A 21319-nucleotide genomic window follows, 5' to 3' on the forward strand; every position below is an offset into this window, starting at 1 on the left:
AAAAGTTCAAGAAGCAAAAACCAATCAAAGACTTACAGTGCATGCTTGTAATGCATGGCTGATTTCTTTCATTTGGCTTTATACTGATACAGAGTAGAATTTTAAGAAACCACTCTTACTATGGTTCAGTTTTTAGCCAGGATAAATTTGTTTAATTTGATTATTGAAAATTAATCTGACATGAAAGAGCAGTCTCTATCCCAGATTACAGGAAGTAGAATTGGAGAATTTAGACTATAAGGTGAACTTATCATGTCACTTACACCCTTTTATTTATTTTGCATTTTAATAACAATTGGCATGTCCTTTGTGAGGCACAGTTGTGGGACATAAAGTAAGACCTACTAGCCGCAAGAATGTTTACTTAATGATGAGAGAGTATGACTTTGGAAAGTAAATAAAAATAAACGTACATTTGTATTTACAGGAGGTTCAATGGCCAGTTAGAACTTTATATGGTTGAGTAGAACTTGGTTAATATATATCAATAATTATTTTCATTGACAGATAAAATTGAAATAAATATAAAATATTACATGTACATGATTATTTCATTTTCAAACTTTTTATTGCTGAACAGACCTACTGTTGTTCTTGTACGAGTCCGTGCATCATCCATGATGGTGGAAACACCAAAATCACCTGACAAAAGTGCACAAAGGGTTTATAGATTTAAATATCATTTTTCAAAAAAATATACTACATGTATATAGACAATACTTGCACTGTGTATAATAAACTAACTGTACAAATATCGACAGCAGAATTTTTAAACCTCAGTAGCCTAAGTTTCAAAATATTATTTTATTTGAAGGGGTATTAAAAAAATCAATATGTATACATGCATGTCTGCGCTACAAAACTGTTTACTCAACTTGCTATTTTTCTCTTAAAGCGGCAGTTTCATCTATTTTTAGTCAAGTGTCACTTTGAATAACCAAAAAGCATATTTTCATGAATGTAAACATCAAAATAATGGCTCAGTTTTGATAACAACCCTAGCTAGTGCACAGAAACAGTAGTATCATTCGTCTTTGGCTGCACATGGCTAGGATGGAAATTTATGTATGATTGTGTTACAACTTGAAAAAACTCGCCAATTATTTCAAGTTCCTCCTATGTATCTTGAAGAAATGGCTAAAAACTGATTCTAGTTTATTCTTCCTTGGAGAAATCATTTCATTTTTTCCTCTGTCGACAGTGCTCTTAGAGCAATTTCATATGTTAAAGAAGAGATTCTTAGTCAAACATTTGAGAACTTAATGGCCAACTTACAGCAAAATCTCTGCACTTGGCAGTGCCCCCTTAATAACAATAATAATAATAATAATATAGATTGAGGATTAATTAATCTAATAATTTAGATTGAGGATTTTATGGATGATAAATAGTTTTAGAATTTATTTACTAGGATTTTTATGATTAGAAGTTCGGAGTTTAATTGTATGGACTTTGGTAGTTACATTGATTGGCTACGGCTGGCCGCCCAATCATTGTTTAGGTAATCTGGGCATCCAGAAGTTTTTTCTGCCATTTTATAATAATAATAATAATAATAATAATAATAATAATAATAATAATAATAATAACACAATCTTTATACAGGGAGCCCACATCACGAAAGTGATATTCAGTGGGGCCCTGTAGATTGAGAACGGAAAAAAACTATGTTATGTTTTAAAAACTTACAAATGATTTAAAAATTACAAATATTTTAGAAGTAGAAAATACAAAGACAGCAATAAGGAATAAAAATTAGAAATAAGAATTAAAAACTAGCTAAAAACACACTCTTTGATACATTGCTTAAAAATTAAAAGAGAATTTTTGTCTTTGAAAGACTGTTCTAAAAGGTTCCATTCCTTAACACCCACGGCTGGTAAAGGAGTCTCTTTTTTCCGTAGTTTGTTCATATGAGTGGAAGACAGAAATCATTCTTTCTCCGGGTATTATGGGAATGGATGTCACTGTTGTTAAGAATAATTATTACAATCACAATCTATGAGTCCATGAATATACTTTTAAAAAAGTTATCATGTATCTGTTTAAAAAGGCGACATTGGGACAAGGTTGGCCAGCCAAGTGACTTGAGTGCATTGGTGGATAAGGCATAGCCAGGCAAACTTAACTTAACCATTAGAGTCCCAAGAGTGACGGCAGGCATCTGACTTTTCCCTACAATATCGCATTTGACAAAACCAGGATTGGTTCATTGGACCAGATCAAGAGATTACAGGGTGTTTAGCAACTTACCAACTGAAATGCTACCATCTTCAGCAAGAAAAATGTTACTTGGTTTGAGATCTCTGTAAAGATAAAGGAGGCAATGATCAGTTTTCAAATCCTAACTCTTTGCAATATTTTTTGTAAATTTAAGTCACTTATCAGAACGCTAGTCTGGGTCTTTGGACTGACCTAAACACAGCATGTTGTATTAAGCACCCAAGGCTGCCAAATATGTTTGGAGAAACTATAAACTACCTGTAGTTATAACTGGACAGATGGAAAGTAGCCAGTAATGATAAAAATGTTAGAAGTAGGGACCCAGGTACAGTCTGGAACCCATTTACCCTGAACATAGTACCTGTCTTTGGAGAGATTTAAAGCCAATCTAAACAAGACAAATTAATGATTGAGTGGTGCCAATCTATTAAGAACCCTCACACCACAAAAATGTTAATGAAAACCCTCAGGCTGTTTGTTTATACATAATAAAAATTAAGTACAGCATGGGTTTTTTTTTTACTTTTAACTCTACGTAGTTTGATATCTGGTTGTTGTTTCCAGCCTTCATAACTGACTGCCTTTAGTTCATTGTTGGTCCTCATCCCTGCTCGTTGGTTACTATTTTTCTTCATGTTCTCTAGTTTACCTCCTAATTCCTCAAAAACCAGCATTTCTAATTTCAAAGGACAGGTCTTTTTTACAGGTCACAAATTTTTCACAGGTCACTGTCGTACTGGCCACAGTTGTTCAAAGAGTGGATATAACTTTATCCAGTGGATAAAGTGTATTGGTTGTCCAGAGTACATGTTATCCACTGGATGGTGATTTACCCACTGGATAGAGTTATCCATTCTTTGAACAACCAGGGCTTGGCTCCAGTTGTTCAAAGGCTGGATAACTTTATCCTGTAGATAAGTCACTATCCGACAGTTTCAATCTGTGCAAAGATTTCTTCCCTCTTGTACAAGGGAATATGCACACTCTAACCACAGTTAAGTTTGGGAGTGTACGCAAACCTTGGACAACGTTTAACGTGAAGTATATTTTAGACCCTGAATAGTGCCTTATCCAGCGGATAAAGTTGTTAGGCCTTTGAACATCAAACTGAGGCCTGGTGTATAACCAACAGGGTTAGCGTGCCTGGATTTATTTTGTATAGATTTCTATGACGGGGTTAGGACAAGGAGAAAATCATCCTGTTTAGCTTGTTGAATACAATTATCACTGTGACCTGTAGTTGTGACCCGTGACCTGTAAAAGAAACCTGCTAAGTGTTTTGTTCTTTATTATTAATTTGTAATAATTACTTAACTATTGATACTGAAGCATGATATAATTTTTGTACCTGTGTATCATACTCTTGCTGTGGACAAAGGCAAGTGCATCAACCATCTGCCCAAACCACTTTTTTAACACCTGTTAAATGGGAAATGATATGAAGAAATTAAAGTTTGGAGATCAGAACTGTCGTACAGTGCACATCTAAGTTTGTTACACAAGACCTGTCCAATTATTTGCCTAGAAGTCTCATGTACAATGCCCAGCAAGCTTTCTGATCTGCCATCAGGAATGGGTGATGACATATGGCAAAGATTGAATGCAGCAGTCCTCCAAAATCTGCACATTTTACAAAAATCACCACAATTTGAAGAGCAGTTTTAAAACTAAAACTGGGAAAATTATGAAATGTACAATACAAGAATAACAACTACTAACAAGATCTCAGACATGGGTCATCAAGAACTGCAAATTAAAACAGTCTGTGCATTGAAGTAAACGATTATATCTATTTAGTCCCTTTCCTTTCTAGAACTACAAATTCTAGGAAAAACTGTGAGAAAAATATGAAAGTTTGAAAGAATTGAAAAATTTACAATTGTTGTCCAACTTACATACAAGTGTAAGACAATACATTATTTACTCTCAATTTCTATTCAGGCTGTGCCCTCCTAATCTATCATGCAATACAAATTTCAAGCTCATAATCTACAGCAACTGTTAAATGTAATTTGAATAACATATTAATTTAAGTAATGGTTAAAATCGGTCATACATACAAGCTCAGGGATAGCGTCTCCTTTAGCTCTTTTCTGCTTTAGGGCCTTGTCCAAGTCCCCTTCACACATTTATAAAAAAAAAGATAAAATAATGAAGAATTTCTGAAAATTAAACTCAACATCTATGGATAGTACACAAATCAAAATGTTCACAAGAATATTAGTTGCACTTTTGATTAATCTACAATCAAAACAGGGCACTAGTTACATCAAAACTCTTAACTCTAAAAAGTAAAAATTTGAACATGCTGTAGACTTGTTTCCAAAAAGTATCATGGTTACATAGTCTGGACAGGAAGTCTGGGAGAATAACAAAACCCATATAATGACCACTACTAGCACTACCACAACCGCTTCAAGTTCTCCAAAACTCTTGAACTTGACGATGGTTCTCATAGCTTTATCAATGGAAACTGACAAAAGTTAAATGTGTCCTTAACATTGTGCTGATGATGAAAAGTAAAATAATTTAATCAATTAAAAAGGCATGGTCCTTGATCAATGAATAAGTCAGTCTTTTAAAATTAATTCAACTGAAAAAAAATTACAACAAAATTAAAAAATAATATGGTCTCACCTAGTTTATAGTAATCCATTACAATACATACAAACATGGCAGACTCCTGTAAAATGAAGAGATAATAATTTTATTATTGAATTAAACCAACATCTACACTCTTGTTGGGCTGTAGCTAGTATGAGGCAAGACAAGGCACTTGCCTTGTCTGAGTTTTATCCCGAAATTTCAAAAATGCTGTTAGGTGAAAAGTTATTCCCAGATATAGCATTTGCAAAAAAATTATTGTATCCTGATATATAGCTCAACCCTCATAAGAGGAAATTTAGGGAAAAAATCTGAATGATCCCAGAGGGCAATAATATTTGACTGTGCAAAATTAAATATGAGCATCAACACTTGTGCAGAATGTGGAAACTTATAAAAGTTTGAATGGTGAGTTTGCAGACATCTAAACCCTGTCCTCCTCATAAATTCTGTTAAAATTCGCAATAAAGTGATAAGGCAAAAGTCAGAGAACTCATTGATAATAAAGTGACCTTTGAGCTCATAATTGGAACAAACGACTGTTAAACACTGGGCTCTATTCAGTTAGTCTCAAGTCCTCCAATTCCTACTAAACCTGCTATAAATTACTGAAAAAAGAAAGTAAATTGATCAAAAGACAGAGAGGAAAAGAGGCCAACAGGCCAGAGAAGGAGTTGTGCACTAGCCTTCTACAGCTAATAGTATTTTAACCATATTGAAATGCTCCAGCACCATACCCCTGGACCATACCAACTGAGGAAGCAGGATGTTTAAACAAGATCAGACAAATTTTTAAGGAAAAATACAATGTATGTCCATGAAGAAGTGCTGAAAAAAGCATTTTAGAGCTTCTAGATTTCAAATAACAAGTATTTGGGGGAGCATAGCATGCCCCCACACCCCCTAGAGGCTCATGCCTTCAACATTAACAGCACTTGCCTCTGTCAGCTCTCCTGAAGGTCAGACTAAAGCCCTTTCTCCCTGTACAATGCTCACTAACTATCATGCAAATCCTGGGGCTTGTGTTTGACCAGAAAGTAGTCTGTACAATTCGTACAATGTAAAAGTTTACATGTTCATTCACTCATTGAAATGCGTTCCTCTGACCACCATGTTAAGCTACAGTATATCACTCTAGAACCAAACAGAAGACTGCACAAGACTACAGCCTCTATTAGCTGCTACAAAGCATTAATTTTAAAGAACTGACGAAGAGAATGAATGTATTAAAATCAGGAGCATTTGGTTAAAAAACACTTTTAGTTAATTTGCAAACCTCTTTATCCCACGTGACAAAAAACTCCTTATAACCACAAATATAAGAGTGTTTGGTTGGATGCTGAAGTTCTTGTAATGCCACAGCCTACAAAAACAAAATCAGAATCATATGTAAAATGCTGCAGCATACATGTATTGTGACAGACTGCTGTTTACCTTTTTATCCTTCACAAGTCTAGCACAAGTTCTTTTATTTTAATTGAACTGAGGAGGCTAATTTTGTTAAATCATCAAGTTCATTCATCTTCAGAACTTCTTGTGAACCCAACTTTATATCCAGTTTGTCACCAAGTTTCACCTCAATTCACTCCCAAGTTCAAGTACAGGGGTACATGTACAGGTTTAAAAAGTTATGGTTCAAGTTTACAATTATTTAGAATATATTGTAATAAATTGTAGAATTACGAACAATTTACAATTCTCCACCAGAAAAAAATGTTAGTGCCACCTGGCAAATAAAATAAGATAAAATAAAAAATAAACGATTGGATTATTATGTCATGTATGTGTACATGTAGGTTTCTATGATGTAAATTATTTATTTATTTTAACAAACCTTTACACCAGCAGATCAATTATTGTATGTTGTGCATAACTGGTTAGCATAATGATTATTCTTTCTTACCCAGCACAAGTAAACATCATGATGGTGATTCCTCTCATAAGAATTTAGCAACTTACTTCTTTGAATGCTTTATTTGCTTCTCCTTCATCATTACACTCCACCTAGTAATTAAAATATTATAACTTAAAGCATGATGAACTAATAAACAATGTTAAACATCTATATAGTTCAATTCCAAAACCTTTAATATCTACTAGATACATTACCAGAACAAACCAGAACTTTGAAAAAAAATTATGACAGATGAGGGAGGTTCAAGTCTTCAGATGTGTCCAAAAGACAACCATTACAGGCTTCATACCTCAACAAGGCTGCTGCTTTTGAAAAATTTCAAGGAGCCCACAAGGCCAAAAACCGAGAAGTTAGGAGCCCAATTGTGAAGTGTCAGGTGCTGCTGTAAAACATTTAGGTGCCCAGAGCACTTTGTTAGGTGCTCCAGGCTCTTGACAGCAGCCTTGCATCAAAGTTGGTTAAACTCATCAACAATAGATGAGCGTGGGGGAAGTGCCTGTGAGGTTGGTGGAGCCAAGAACTGCATCCGAGTGCAGGGGGTAACCATGACAACCCTGTGAGTGGCATCCACCCAGACACTGTCACACTGTTAATCAGTGAAAAACTAACATACTTACCGCATACTTACCAAAGGGCGGGTAGGGTATGGGAGCAGCAACTTTGTGAGCGTGTGCAACGTGAAGCAACACGAACGAAATGATCTGAACTTAACAGGGGAGCTGTAAAATCCCGACAGCCCCTGTAATGTATGCGGCCACACCAAATAATTTGAACGGAAACTGCTGGCCAGCACTGTCTCGAGTTTAACTTAGCCTAAATTACATTTAGCCACATTTAAAAAAAACTTGGCTACACCTTGTTTTTCCAACCCCCTTCTCAGTGTTATAGGGTGTACTGTAAAAGGGAAGGAAACCATCTGAGCAGCAGAAATCAAGCCTAGGTCAAGAGTCACTTAAGGACTGTGCCTACTTTTGTTGCTGCGCATACGTTCTGCGCATTTCGAGGTACTCGGGTTTCCTATGAGTGCGTGCTAATACAGGGATATTTTTGCACAGTTTAAAACTGTGCAGAGAAAGCAGTACCCTTGGTATCCAAAAAGAAAATTTGGGGTAACCATGCATTTAAATTCAGATATAATAAAGCTTCAATTTGGAAAAAAAATGCCATACATTCCTTTGTAATTTACTGGTTTTTAGAATAATTGTTGCTTAATTATCTCTCAAAAATGCGTGGTTACCCCCAATTTTCTTTTTGGATTTCAATAGCCCTTGCTGAGATCTGCTTTCCCTGCACAGTCACAAGCCACACAAAAATACTTCCATATTAGTAGGCACCGTCCTTAAGGCTGGTTTACACACTACGATTTGTTGGCCTGACCTGTCAGCCCAACAGTATCAGCGCATGAATAGTATGTGTATTTTGACACTCGATTCTATTTGTGGCCTTGTTTGGTCAGTGCATGCTCTGTAGGGAAAATAGTATTATAACTTTGACTTACTCTCACAAGTGCAGTGCTTTCTGCACCCAGGTTTGAATGTGTACTGATAAAATTCTTAGTCTAGGCCATTTGAATTGAGCACCAAAAATATAAAAATTATGCCGGCCAGTTCATAAATAAGCTATTGGACCTGTAAGTATGTTGTTGACAGTAACTTAAACTTCAACTCTCATTAATTTCTAAATAATCATGATCAGATGCTTTACAACTCAAAAAAATTATTACTGAACATTTAACATTTCGTATCTCAAGCTCATAGAAAATACATGAATTGAAAGTGCTCTATTGTTCACGCTAAATGGGCGACTTGAATACTAAGTAAACATAAGCTTGTAATTACTGTTAGCCATTTTATTAAATGTAAGCTTATGCTTGTTGCAGGTGTTAGGTTGAACGAAATATTTCAGAGTGTCCTTAATTTACAATGACGCATGATCAACTTGATAAATTAAATACTTGAAGGAAGCTAAAACGCAATTTTATCCGACAAACTAAGCTGTATGTAAGACATCCGATCTACACGAAAAAGCCTGAATTTAATTATTGTTTTCACAGTTTATTTAATAACATGCCGAGCTTGTGTTTATCCATTGCTTCACTGCATGATCACGGAATTTTTGTTTGCATAAATTTTCTGAGATTTAATGTTTAAACCGAAAAACAGGAGTTAAAATTTTAACGCCAAAGGGCTGAACCTTGTAAGATAATTTCCAAGAACACTGCTACTGCTATCGTTGCTAGGAAAATCAGCCGCAAACACCAAAACAGACTACCGTGGAATGCTGTTGTCTTTATTCATGACAGGTTTCAGAATTCTCTTAGGATCGATTAGCTTGGATACAGCTGAGCAAAATTAACTACACCTTGTTTGAAGATCGTGTTCAAATGGAGTTCCTGTTCTTACACGCTCTATAGCCTAGTGAATTAACCTATGTAGTTCTTGTTTTATTTTTTTCCATAAAACAGCTCACCAAAGGCAATAATCATCTAGTCAATTCAGCTTACCTTTTTTAGAACATACGTTTTCTTGTCTTGCTTGTTTTCCGCCAAAAAAACTGCTCCTTGAGCGCCCCTGCCAAGTCGTTGATGGAGCTAAAGTAGTACAAAATGCGCATTTGCTATTTCAATGCCTCAATGTATCATTTTCCAACTAATTCTCGCAGAAATCTTACCTTGTACCCCTCCATGCCGATTGACAAACGCGCTCCACCGATGTGAAACCGTCACTAAGTTGCATAAATTATGCTAATCGCTTATCAATTGATCATGCATTAAAAAATTTGCTTTTGACCTTGACTGTGCGAAATCGCGAAATCCCGAAAAGCCGCGAAAAGCATGTTGGCCGCTTCAGTGTGTAGACTGTAGGATTAGTCAAACATACTCCTTTTTGTCCGTCCATTCTGTTCACACAATGCAGCATATAATGTAAAGAAGATCTTTGTTTCGTCTCGTCACCTGGTAGCCTGCGAACGCAGACGTATTTCCGGTTGTCGCTTCTCTCCGTTAATTTTTCGGCGGAGAGAAGCGACAGCGTTCGCAGTCACCAGATGACCGTTGGATCACCGAGGGGGTGAGGCATGAGGCGCATCGCACTTCTTCGAGATATGTTGAATGTGCGACCACCTCTCGTAAGCGACCACTGCCCATAAGCGAACACCTAACCAAAACACCAAATTTTTCCCAGTCAAAGCCAGGAGCCCTCATGGGCTCCTGTCAAAGCCCTATAGTTGGAACCTCTCGTAAGCGACCGCGACCACTTTTAAGGTGACGGCATTAGAATTTTTCATTGTTTTTAACCTCTTGTATGTGACCACTTGACACATGGTCTGATCTCCATGTTTGGCTGTATGTACTACTCCCAGGGGGTATACTCCGGTATAAACGTGACGGGGGGGGGGGGGTCCGACGTATTTTTTGGGTCTAAAATTTTTAACTCCTGTACTTCTTTGGGTCTGAAAAATCTGCGCGTATTTTTTTGGGTTCGAATTTCTGCAAGGCTAATAGTTCTTACGCAATTCAAGCCAAAGTTCCCACAACAAGATCCGAAAGGCAGAAAGGCAGTAATTTGTATACTGTCCTTAAGATTGTATTTTTAGGGTATAAAAGTCATGCATTTTTTTTGGGTCTAAAATTTCCAGTCTTGTATTTTTTTGGGTGCACAATATAAGGTCCATGTATTTTTTTGGTGTGCAAAATATTAGGCTCCGTCGGACCCCCCCCCCCCCTCCCCCGTCACGTTTATACTCGAGTACCCCCCTGGTGTACTACTCCACTCAGCTCAGAGTTTACGAGGAACTTTAGTGACAACCTAGCACTGCTCGTATTGTAACTAGGAAAATGTATGCGATAAATTCTCTTCCAATAAGGATGTCAGAGACCTGTTCGTTGAAGAGACCCCCTCTGGTTCGACTCTCGTAAGCGACCACTAAATCTTGCAAACTATAAGCAAAGAACCGCACAACGAAAATGCTGCAAGTATACGCAGAATCTGTAAAAGATCTAATCTTGGCATTTTGGGTGGTCGCTTACGGGTTTGTTCTTAGGCTTGTCTATCCCAGATGGCGCCACTCTAAAACAGGTGGAAATTGCTTGAATCGGCAGGCTTCGTCTATACGGACAAAAGAACTGCGGTCTTGTTTTTTTTTTTTTTCACTTCTTCCCGCTTTCAGAAATAAATTCAACTTCAACTTTATATTATTTCCATCACTTTGATAACTTCAAAAAGTGATGAGGAGTGAGGCACCTTAGATCTTTTCTTTGATTTTCTTTCTTTATACATCTGTAGCCTGCTAGCAGACCTTTTCATCATTAGTTGAAACGGTGGCACATCAGACGCTGTGACATCCATTCATCATACCTCAGCAAGAACCTTTCTATTCAGTGGCGGACCAAGGGTTTTTGAAGAGGGGGTGGCTGACCTGACAGAGCGATAGCGGAAATTACGATTATAAACAATAGCACTATATCGTGATTTTATTTGTAGAGTAAGAATATATTTTACGTAGTAGTTGACAGAAGTCGCACTACGTGATCCCGCTTCTGTTACAATACTAGTACCAAGTTCAGCCATCGCTTCTTTGGACTTCGTGACCATTACAGAAGGAATGAAAGCAAAACATTCTTGATCTGTAAAATTATATCCAGGAAACGGGTATTGCCACTGTCCGCGGTAACCGGTCAGATCGCTTCATGGCCAGATCGCTCCCAGTTAGATCGCTCCAGTTCCAGCGTGTACAACGTCAGGCAGAGTCCCCGGCCATTGTTGAGTTGGCGGACTACGTGTCCAGTACCTGGATCAACGGAACCACGTGGTGCCCTTCCGACTGGACAGTTTTCAAGCAAGCGGTAGGCACCAACAACGACCTAGAGGGATGGGAGTCATGGCCTCAACCGTAGAGCAGCCAGACGCGGACAACTGCCACTTTACGTCCTCATCAAGCTCCTTCACAGGGAAGCCCAGCTGACCGCCATTCACATTCGCTTGGTCTCCGAGAAGAAACTGCGTAGAATCCAGCGCGACCTACAAGCAAGGATATTCGCCCTTTGGGATCAGTACGAGGCAGAGGAGAAGACTGCAAGATAACTGCTCAAAGCCTGTTCATACCTGAATGGCCCTGTGTAGAGAGCAGTATCAACGTGAAGACCTGACCAGTTACCAAACAGCTCAAACAAGCGGCTCCTTTAGGAGCTACCAAATAAAGTCAAAGCAATGACCAACATGTGTCACGCTCATTATTGTTTTCAAACTGTGTTTACGATCGAACCCACTGGGTTCGCCTTTCATTGACGATGGGAATTAAGTGTGGAATGTATGTAAAATAATGTGTGCTGAATTATGCCTTTAAAGTATAATCGAACAAAATGATTGGGGACTTCTATTAGGCGGCCTTGAGAGCAGCAGCGAGTGGTCGCATTGGTTCCAAAAGTTTCTCTGCGCAAACAAAGTTCAAAGTATCTATGTCCAAAATTTGTCATCCGGAGTTAGAAATTTCTAAGCATTCTTTTTATTTTAAAGGTGCAGATATTTTAAACTCATATTTTTTTAGCAGTTTTTAGCATTTTTAACATTCTACTGTTCTTTTTTAACCTACCTTCTTTGTCAATTTTTTTATTTTTTTGTGTGTGTTTCTATTTTTTAGCCTTTTTATGTTCTTATTATTTAACATTTATTATTTTAACAGGGCCTATATTGATAGCAGTTGTGTAACTGAACAGTTAACTGAACTGGTTACCCTGTATAAATAATATAAAGCCGAGGGCAGGATCTGGTGAACACGCTGATTCCACCGTCCCTCATTCCAACATCCATTCAAAAAGTTCAAAAAGTAAGCTAATCTTCTTCGGTATCAGTCTCCCGACGCGTGTGAGGGAGGAAGTACTGTAATCGGACTGTACCAATTATGCCGCACAATGGAGGTCCGTGTTTTGTTCGAGGTATGTACTGCATTTTACGCCATATACGGAATTATTTTCAATGAATCTACAATATAGAGAGCTCTAAGTACCTATCGTGCTATTCTGGGAAAACTTTACAACATAATTCAAGTTTATTTTGAAACAATTCTCGCTGTAGTTTAACGCTTTGCAAATAGCTTAGCCGATGCAAGAGTTTGTGATCAAATGTCGCAATGTATTTTCATCTTCTTTTTGCGATTAGGGAACTCTTGACAAATGCACATATGAACACGGAAGAAAGGATTGGAAACGCCGCCATTTCGTATTCAAACACATATTGGCAAGCAACATCAGAAGCCTTGAATTTTACGCCACTGGAACAAAGAACTGGAGAAAGGCCGAACCTAAAGGCGTCTTAGCACTCTACCCCGGGTATGAAATCGTGAAAGTCCATGAACCGAAGAAACATTTTGTGTTTGAAATCAAAACAGTTGATCACACATATCGCTTGGCTGCACATTCGGAAGATGAACTCAATCAATGGATTCTTGTTTTGGAAAGGGAGAGTATCGGTGCGTGTTTGATTGTTTATTCTTGGTATTAAAAGGTCAATATTTACTTAATGCTTAATATTAATTTTAACAAAAAAGAGCCATTACTTTTTGGGAGGGAGAGGGAATGATATTATTGGGACAAAGAGACAATGTACCTACATCGGCTGGGTGAACAGAGAATGTAAACAGTGAATCAAGACACGTCTTGGCAGGTAAAGGGTTTGTTAGGGATGTAAACCAGGCTGATTTATTTTACAACATATTCCCTACTGCTTCAAACAAGTTCATGCCAGTGTAGGGTCAATTTCCGCTGCTCCCTCAGGTCCAACTTTCCTCCTCTTTTCAGGGGGAGTGAGCGTGGACTCATTGGCTGGTAATAGGCCTTATCACGGTTTTCGACGCCATTTTGACGAGTAGGCAAACACGTCTGAAATAACAGTGTTTGTATGGGAATCCCACGTCAAATAATTTTCATAAAACATCGCTTGTGAAAAATTCATGAATTGGAAACTTTTGGAACTAGGGAAAGGATTTTAAGAAAGAAATTGGAGGAATGTAGCTGTGCCAGAAAGCTCCCAATCGTGTTTTGAACTTTCCATACATTTCCCTGTATTTTTTTCCCGTGAACTATTTTCAGTAGCAGTTCACGGCTGGTTCGCCATACAGACAAATGTATGGAAAGTTCAAAACACGACTGTACGCTTTCTGGCACAGCTACATCCCTCAAATTTTTTTTCTTAAAATCGTTTTCCTAGTGCCAAAAGTTTCCAATTCATGAATTTTTCAGAAGCGGTGTTTTTTGAAAATTATTTGACATCGGATTTCCATACAAACACTGTTTTTTTCAGACGTGTTTGCCTACTCGTCAAAATGGCGTTGAAAACCGTGATAAGGCCTATTGAGCCTACTAAATGCCAGTGGAAAAGCTCATCAACCAGGCCCAACAAAGCCTTATTTATTTATTTATTTATTTATTTATTTATTTATTTATTTAGTATATGTAATCGTATGAGGCTGAGTACAATTAAAGATTAATTTTCATGCGTATTTTCAACGTTTTCAGAAATTGCCCGAGTTACGCATCAATGAGGGCAATTTGTGAAAACTTTGAAAATACAAGTGAAAATTAATCCTTAATTCTACAAGGACTCATTGCAATTACGTGTTTATAACATAGAGGGCAAAATTTTCGAGGCAATTCATAAAACAGTCAGCCCTGGCAATTAAGTTAATACTCTAGAGAGTTTTGAGGCTTCTTTATTTTATTTTCTTGAACAGTCAACTCATTTTTTGTGGAACCTGAAGCAAATGAACTGATGATAAAGGTTGGAGCAACTGATTCATGCCACCTTCATGTTGCAAACAGCGAACTGCGACTTCTCTGTGCAAAGGATGGAAGGCTCCTTGTAGCATGGCCGTTAACATGTCTGAGGCGCTACATGAGTACACGAGGCATGTTCACAGTGGAAGCCGGTCGGAGAGCACCTACAGGGGAAGGCAAGTTTACATTCTTGACACCTCAACATGATGAGATTTACAAGCTCTTGGACAGTGTGATCAGATCCAGAGCAAGTAGCAAGACAAGCGCATCACCATCACATGAAACCCTTAAAAAGACAAAATCTGTGCCTAGTGATAATACATCTGGTGTTAAAGATGTCTCATATAATGGATATGACCAGTTAATAGCTACATCTCCAGGTACAGACCAACAGATGTCACCAGGGACTTCAAACTCTATGAAAAATGCATATGCTGCTCCTTATGGACACCTGCCCTCCCGAGATGCAATGAAAACAGCTCCACCCTTGATGGGGAAAGCTGTGCCTCAAGTCGTTGCACCCGGCAACAGATTATCCATGGAGTCTGATGAGGTCGAGCAGTTCGACACCTTGAATCACCCAGGACACGGCTCTGAGGAGCATTTGCAACAACAGAGTCAGAAAGGTGTTGTTGGTGATGAATACTGTACCCTTGATCAACGCTTGTCACCAGCCAAAGATACACAAGATATGTACAACACTCTCCATCACCATGACACCTCGCAATCTCTTGCAAGCTCACAGCATCAGAACCAAGCAAGCGAGGGTGTTTATAATGTACTTGGTGAAATTCTTCAGCCTGAGATGTCAACTGGTATTCAATCCATTGAAGAAGACACATATAACACACTGAGCATGAAATCCTCTTCACAAAGTCACACAACTGCACCACAAGTTGAGGAGACATACAATACATTAGATCATACGACCACTGTACAGCCTTCTCGTAAACCCATCCTCCTTCCTAGCAGAACTGACTCTCCTGGCAGACCACGTAATGTAAAGACACCACCTAAACCTTTAACCAGGAAGACCTCTGGTGAACTTAAGAAATGTCACACATCCCATTCACCATCAGTTCAGGAAGGTGATGATATGTACAACACGCTTGACACTAAAACAAGACCTCCCCCACGTCCTGTAAGGAAATTGTTTGATCAACAAACTACACTTCAGAAGTCCAAATCAGTCTCATTAGATGAAGATGAAGGTGATACATACAACACTCTGGAGACATCAAAAACATTAAGGCCTCCTCCTCCACCTCCTCCACCAGCCCATGGCAGAAAAACATCCGAACAGATACAAAAACTCCAGAAATCCCAGTCAATCCCAGTCGATGAAAATGATATGTATAATACACTGGATATGACTAAAGTTGGACATTCACCAGTTCCTGTAAGGAGGTTGCAGGCCTTCAAAACATCAATAGATGAAGGCGATGAAATGTACAATACTTTGGATGCAGCCACAAGAGTTGGTACACGCCCAACTCTAACTCCAAGGTTATCAGATCAAAGTTTGAAATCAGTTGATAGCAATGAAATGTACAATACACTAGATGCCACTAGAGCAGGAACAACATCAAATCCCATGAGGATTGAAAGGAAGAACAATGAACTGGCATCTGCTCTGTCTAGAAATGATGACACAGATGACAATTTGTACAATACACTAGATAAGTCAAGGGTTGGGTTTTCTACCTCAGTTCCTGTCATACCCCTGCACCACGGCAGCAATCCCAACAGCCCCCAAAGAAGTCCAGTGAAAAAAGATTCCCCATCATTATTGAAGAGAAACTCATCATCCAGCTTACAGTCAGTACGTTGTCCTTTAGATGTTACAGAATCTCAGCTGGAGGGTCCACATAGGACATCATCTTTGGATGATCTCGATTCTTATACAAGTGTTGATTATTCAACTCTGTCACCACCAAAAGCTGGACTCAAACCACCAGTCCCAGCACAAAGGGCTTCCAACTCCAAGGGGTCAACACCAAAAGCCAGAAAAGGCAGTGCTCCAGACATCATCTCAATAGCAACAGTGGCAAATAGTGGAAAAGATAGGAAGAAGGGAGGAAAGAGTGGCATTGTTTTGAACTTGAAGGCTTCTCTAGAAGCTGGAGGTTTGGATTTCTCCAAACCACGGCGTAAACCTAAAAAGCTATCCAGAGATGACAGTGAAGACCTGCCTACACATGCAGAGGTTGAAGAGCATAGTGTTACATTAACCCCTACAGATGATGTTTTTGCTCCAGGTACTCCTCCCATAAGAGCTGGAAGGTCTTCTTCATCGCCTGCGGACCCCAGCCAGGGAGAGGATATTTATGATGAATTAGAGCAATCTGTACCTAGACCCAAATCACTACAGATCACCAAAGCCAAGAAAAGTCCTAAGAAATGAAATGTTACTTGCCACAACTACACAGGCTAGTTTTTGCTTGCAAAGGTGATCAAGTTATCATTTCTTTAACTATCCTGTGGCTGGTTCCAAAAGTCACAGGAAATTGAGAAGACTTTTAATTAATCTTTGTCAGGGTGTTTTTCTGAACACTCATGGTGTTTTCATAAGTTATAAACTTTAACTTAGCCAAATTTAATTAAGCCCTTCCCCTTGTTAAGCCCCAACCCCTTCTGATAACTTTCCCCTTGGGAGGGGGGGGGGGGGTTAATTTGATAGAGGAAATGTGTTACTTTGATGAGCTAACAGTTTGGAACACACCAAGCCATCCAATGTGAAGTTAACTATTAACAGTAATTGTACATTTGGTTGGGGTGTGCTGCTTGGTTGTCCAAACTCTGACTCTATTTCAGATTAAAGTAAGTATTTTGCCCTCTAAAATCCATACCTGTTTAATTATGAGAAGTCTACCTTCTGAATCAGACCAAAAAGCACAAAAGCCATCATCATGATTATCCCCCATCCTCTATCAGGTTATTTGGAAATATACTGTAGTTGAAATAAATGACGTGGCTCAGTGCATAACCAACCTATAAAGCTTGCATTTCAGATCGCTTTTGTTGTTTCAGCTCAGATTCACCAGAGTTTCTGCAATGTTTTCTTCACTGGTTTATGCTTTGTCTTCAATAAAAACCTAAGATTATGGGCAAGATTTTCGTCTTTATCACAAAACGAAGCACAAAGCAGTGGATAAAACATTGGAGCAGTAATGTTTCCTGAATGAATTCAAGGTCACATGCAAAAACTCTGGTGAAATGCACCCGACCATGGGCCAGTTATTCACCGAGTCCTTCAAGTGTCATATCACCTTCAACAGATATCTTCTGGTAAAACCATTGCACAGGGGAATTTGGCTCAACTTAGCTTCCCAGTGGGGTTATCCAGGTTTTCTGGTGACAGAGGTGTAAATAATGCCAAATTTGTAAGAGCCCAAAAAGTTCTGTCAGGCTAAAACTAAACCTAAAAAAGTCCAAACTGAAACATGTTGTCTCTTGGTAAACTACAAAATGAATTAAAAATGAAGGTTTGAATTATGCTGCTGTAAAACTATGAAAAGGAAATACTGCAAATGTAGAACTTATTCAACTATTAAATTCAGCAGATATCTAGGATGTTAGTATACATGTTTGCCAAACTTTTCTTCCCAAAGATCTGCCTGAAAATTTTTAGACCAAAAACGTTTCTAAATCTCCAATTTTAAAATATTGCAAAAAAGTGGTTTGCACCTCCCAGTTACTAACATACCTGAGTACCGACCACCCCTTTTTCCCCAGGCTTAGCACAGGGGTAATTAACTAAGACAAGTTTGTTGTCCTCAAAGGTCTAAAAGTCTAATCGAACTCAAGGAAATGATGAAATTGCCTTGTTCTAGAACCAAATAACAAAACAAAATTGTGGGTTTTCAATGTTACTTTGCAAATTATTTTGTAAGTTATGTTACTATCCCAGTGCCAGATTCACAAAGCCCTGCTAAGTTAAGATATATCTGGAGTCTTTTTCCTTAACACTTTGCTTTTGTTTAGAGTCAATATACTTTTATCAAGCAACTACTGTATACTGGGATACATCCTTAATAGCTAGGTGGGTGTGAATCTGGCCCCAAGATAACCTGCCATCAGGCTCTCTTTACTTGGGGAGAGCGCAACAGTGTGGCATCATGAGTGTCAGCATGACCGCCGACTCTCACGCTGCTGTACTTTCATGCTCCCCCCCCCCCCCCCCCCCAAAAAAAGACCACCTGATCGCAGGTTAGAACCAGGAATACAACACCCACACTCATTCCATACTATGCAGTACTCGCATAATTATTATTAGTTTTTGCTTTTTGTAGAAAATGATTGATGAATTATTGTTACTTCATGAACAATTTTTTTTTAAAAAAACTGAGCAGATGCACATGTACCTATATCTACAGTTTGGAGCAAATTATATTTTCCACATGATCGACAGAGTAGCGTATCGTTACTAATTAGCATAGCATAAGCATAACTTGCTTCACTTGGAAAACAATAAAAATTTAAGAATTAGATCTAGAATATATGGATGTTTATAAACATTAAAGGAAGCAGTAAGATTTCCATATCAAGTACTTTAATGCATTTCAACGACAAGCAGTGAGAAATAATTTGTTACTACCTCAAGTTTTACAGCCATTTTAGTCATTTGCTGACTGTGATAAAGAGGGTATAATAATTATTTGAGTTTTCTTATAGTGTACCTATACTAGTAAACACAAATAGTTTATTATCAAGTAGAATAATTTCAATGATGATGATTTTCCTTGTAATTGATAGCATTAAATTGTAATGCACTTGATACATGTGCAAGCAGAGACTTGGTAACGTGATTCTAGTGATCAATCATGAAAAAATCTGTGTCTATCCAGCAATTTTTTAAGTTGTCTAAAACCAGAACTTGTTGTCCATCACTGCCAAGACAAGGCATTTTTAATTTTTTTAAACTTCTTTAAAGGTTTCTAAACAAAAAGCCCCAGCAAGTTTCAATGAGATCCATAGTTTTTTTTATTTTTATTTTATTTTTTTTAATCTTTTGTAAAGAGCCCCAGCAAGTTTTGAGATCCAGTTTTTCAGTTTATTTTTTGATAAAGATGCTGTTACATACAACATAGTTTGAAAATAAATTGGAATATCAACTAGTTTTACAAATATTAATTGTAATAGTTATATTTTTACAAAATACTTGTCAATAAATTTAAATAAAGGAAATTTTGTATGCTTTGTTTGCAACCTGTTGTGTCCATTATTTCTAGATAGGGTGCAAGTTAAGCTTCTTTCGAAATATTAAAATTCCACTTCATGTCAAGGTCCAGAGGACACAAACAGTAGATTGAAATGAATAAATAACTCTGCATGATTATTCAATTTCCTTTGTTTGTACCCTCTTGGTCTTGTTATCGAGCTGAACTTTGATATACCACATCTCTTAACAGTGGCCAATCTACCTTTAGTTATCAACTCTGTTGGTAAACCACATTGATTTCATTTGTACTCCACATCAACGCAGCACTGCAGTTTCTCAAGAAACTAATCCTATTTCATATTACATGTATATTGCAGTGGTTTTCAATCGAGGTTAGTAAACCAAACCAAACTAATAAGTTTGACCAATCACAACAGATGTAAACAACACAGTGAAACAATCAGAAATTATCCAAAGCAAATTAATATACAAAACTGGCACCAAGTGCGAAAATTGGCAAGAAAATCGTGATTACCTCCCATTGGTTGAGAATGTGTTGCATGATTTGCTAACCAGTTACATTTAGCAAAACCAAAGCAAACATAACTTACTTTCAACACTCAATTGATAACAGCTTGTAAACAAGCACCAAAATTAAACTGTGAATTGTGTACTGGGTCTAACATTTAAGCCTGTGAATGAAAATTAAATTCTTATAGTTAAGTGTGACCATCCAAATAAAGACTACTGAGTAGTATTTCATGTCACTGTTTATAAATGCAGCAATTCTGCGATGCCTACAAATAAACCCTTAAAATTTGATCATTTTTATTTCATTTTCTTCTCATTTTGCAGGACACCTGTGGCAGACTGCATCAAGGTTTTCAGTCGAATATCTTTTTTTTTCTTTGTCGTAGTCGTAGTCAAAAGTTGTAATTTCCTTTAATTAATTTCTTCATTAAACCTGGATTAAACCGTCTTCCCCCCTAGAAGGGATATTTCTGTCCTCTATGGTTCCAGTTGTCTGCAGCGTACATGGCCCAATCAGAATCCATTTTCTGCACATATGTTTATAGGTCTTAGTGGGGCCTAGAAAGGAAGGCTTTTGTCCTACACATAATAGATCCAATCAGTCAAATGGCAGCCTTATTGAAATGTTCAAGACTCCAATACGCCATGTTCAGAAAGAAAAAACAAACCTCTTTGAAACGGTAAATTGAAAGAATAACTTCTAAGGAGTACTCAACCGTTTGAATAATGGAAATTTGAGAATTCATGGCAAAGAAATTAGGCTTCAAGAACAGATAATTGTGGTATTCTCAAAGCATACATACCGGTATATGTCGTAAGATTTTTCAATGACCATCAATGTCGGTGCTACTAAATACTACTGACTATTTGATAGTGCTTAATATTTAATAATATTATTATTAAAAAGCTATGCATGCAAACTTGTGCAAAATTATAAATTAAAAATAATTTTTAATTAACAATAATTATTATTGATTGCCTGATTACATGGTCTCTCAGATGAACTCTGATAAGAACAAAAGACTTTTGCCAATCAGTAATAGTTAACACAACACAATTTGCCATTAGGATTAATTTTTAAATACTACATAAAAATTAAGAAGCAAGTTCATAATAT

General features: G+C 37.6%; 2 protein-coding genes across 2 annotated transcripts in view; one reads left to right on the top strand and one right to left on the bottom strand.

Annotated features, from left to right (window-relative positions):
- LOC146469702 (serine/threonine kinase-like domain-containing protein STKLD1) overlaps positions 1 to 9624 on the bottom strand; it is a 32667-nt gene extending 23043 nt beyond the window's left edge. Inside the window, exons 1-9 of the mRNA XM_085123005.1 lie at positions 9413 to 9624; positions 9246 to 9332; positions 6787 to 6831; positions 6104 to 6190; positions 4861 to 4906; positions 4284 to 4342; positions 3572 to 3642; positions 2254 to 2306; positions 583 to 642 (exon numbers count right to left, since the gene is read on the bottom strand). Coding sequence (XP_084979131.1) covers positions 583 to 642; positions 2254 to 2306; positions 3572 to 3642; positions 4284 to 4342; positions 4861 to 4906; positions 6104 to 6190; positions 6787 to 6831; positions 9246 to 9332; positions 9413 to 9427 — 523 coding nt within the window. The 5' untranslated portion in view covers positions 9428 to 9624. The remainder of the gene's footprint in view (positions 1 to 582; positions 643 to 2253; positions 2307 to 3571; positions 3643 to 4283; positions 4343 to 4860; positions 4907 to 6103; positions 6191 to 6786; positions 6832 to 9245; positions 9333 to 9412) is intronic.
- Positions 9625 to 12614: 2990 nt separating this feature from the next.
- On the top strand, positions 12615 to 20141 carry LOC146469703 (uncharacterized). The gene is made up of 3 exons (XM_085123006.1): positions 12615 to 12674; positions 12898 to 13207; positions 14468 to 20141. Exons 1-3 carry the CDS (start codon positions 12651 to 12653, stop codon positions 16912 to 16914), a joined length of 2781 nt encoding a protein of 926 aa, XP_084979132.1. The 5' UTR covers positions 12615 to 12650; the 3' UTR covers positions 16915 to 20141.
- The last annotated feature ends 1178 nt before the right edge of the window (positions 20142 to 21319 follow it).

The sequence above is a fragment of the Pavona decussata genome, unplaced genomic scaffold (assembly GCF_977016875.1).
Source record: "Pavona decussata unplaced genomic scaffold, jaPavDecu1.1 SCAFFOLD_120, whole genome shotgun sequence".
NCBI classification, from domain to species: Eukaryota; Metazoa; Cnidaria; class Anthozoa; order Scleractinia; family Agariciidae; genus Pavona; species Pavona decussata.

Excerpts from the sequence above, each read along its gene's own strand:
- LOC146469703 (XM_085123006.1), top strand. The coding sequence starts at position 12,651 with ATGGAGGTCCGTGTTTTGTTCGAG. Across the intron at positions 12,675-12,897 it reads AGGTCCGTGTTTTGTTCGAG|GGAACTCTTGACAAATGCAC; the intron begins GTATGTACTGCA and ends TTTTGCGATTAG. Across the intron at positions 13,208-14,467 it reads TTTGGAAAGGGAGAGTATCG|TCAACTCATTTTTTGTGGAA; the intron begins GTGCGTGTTTGA and ends TTTCTTGAACAG.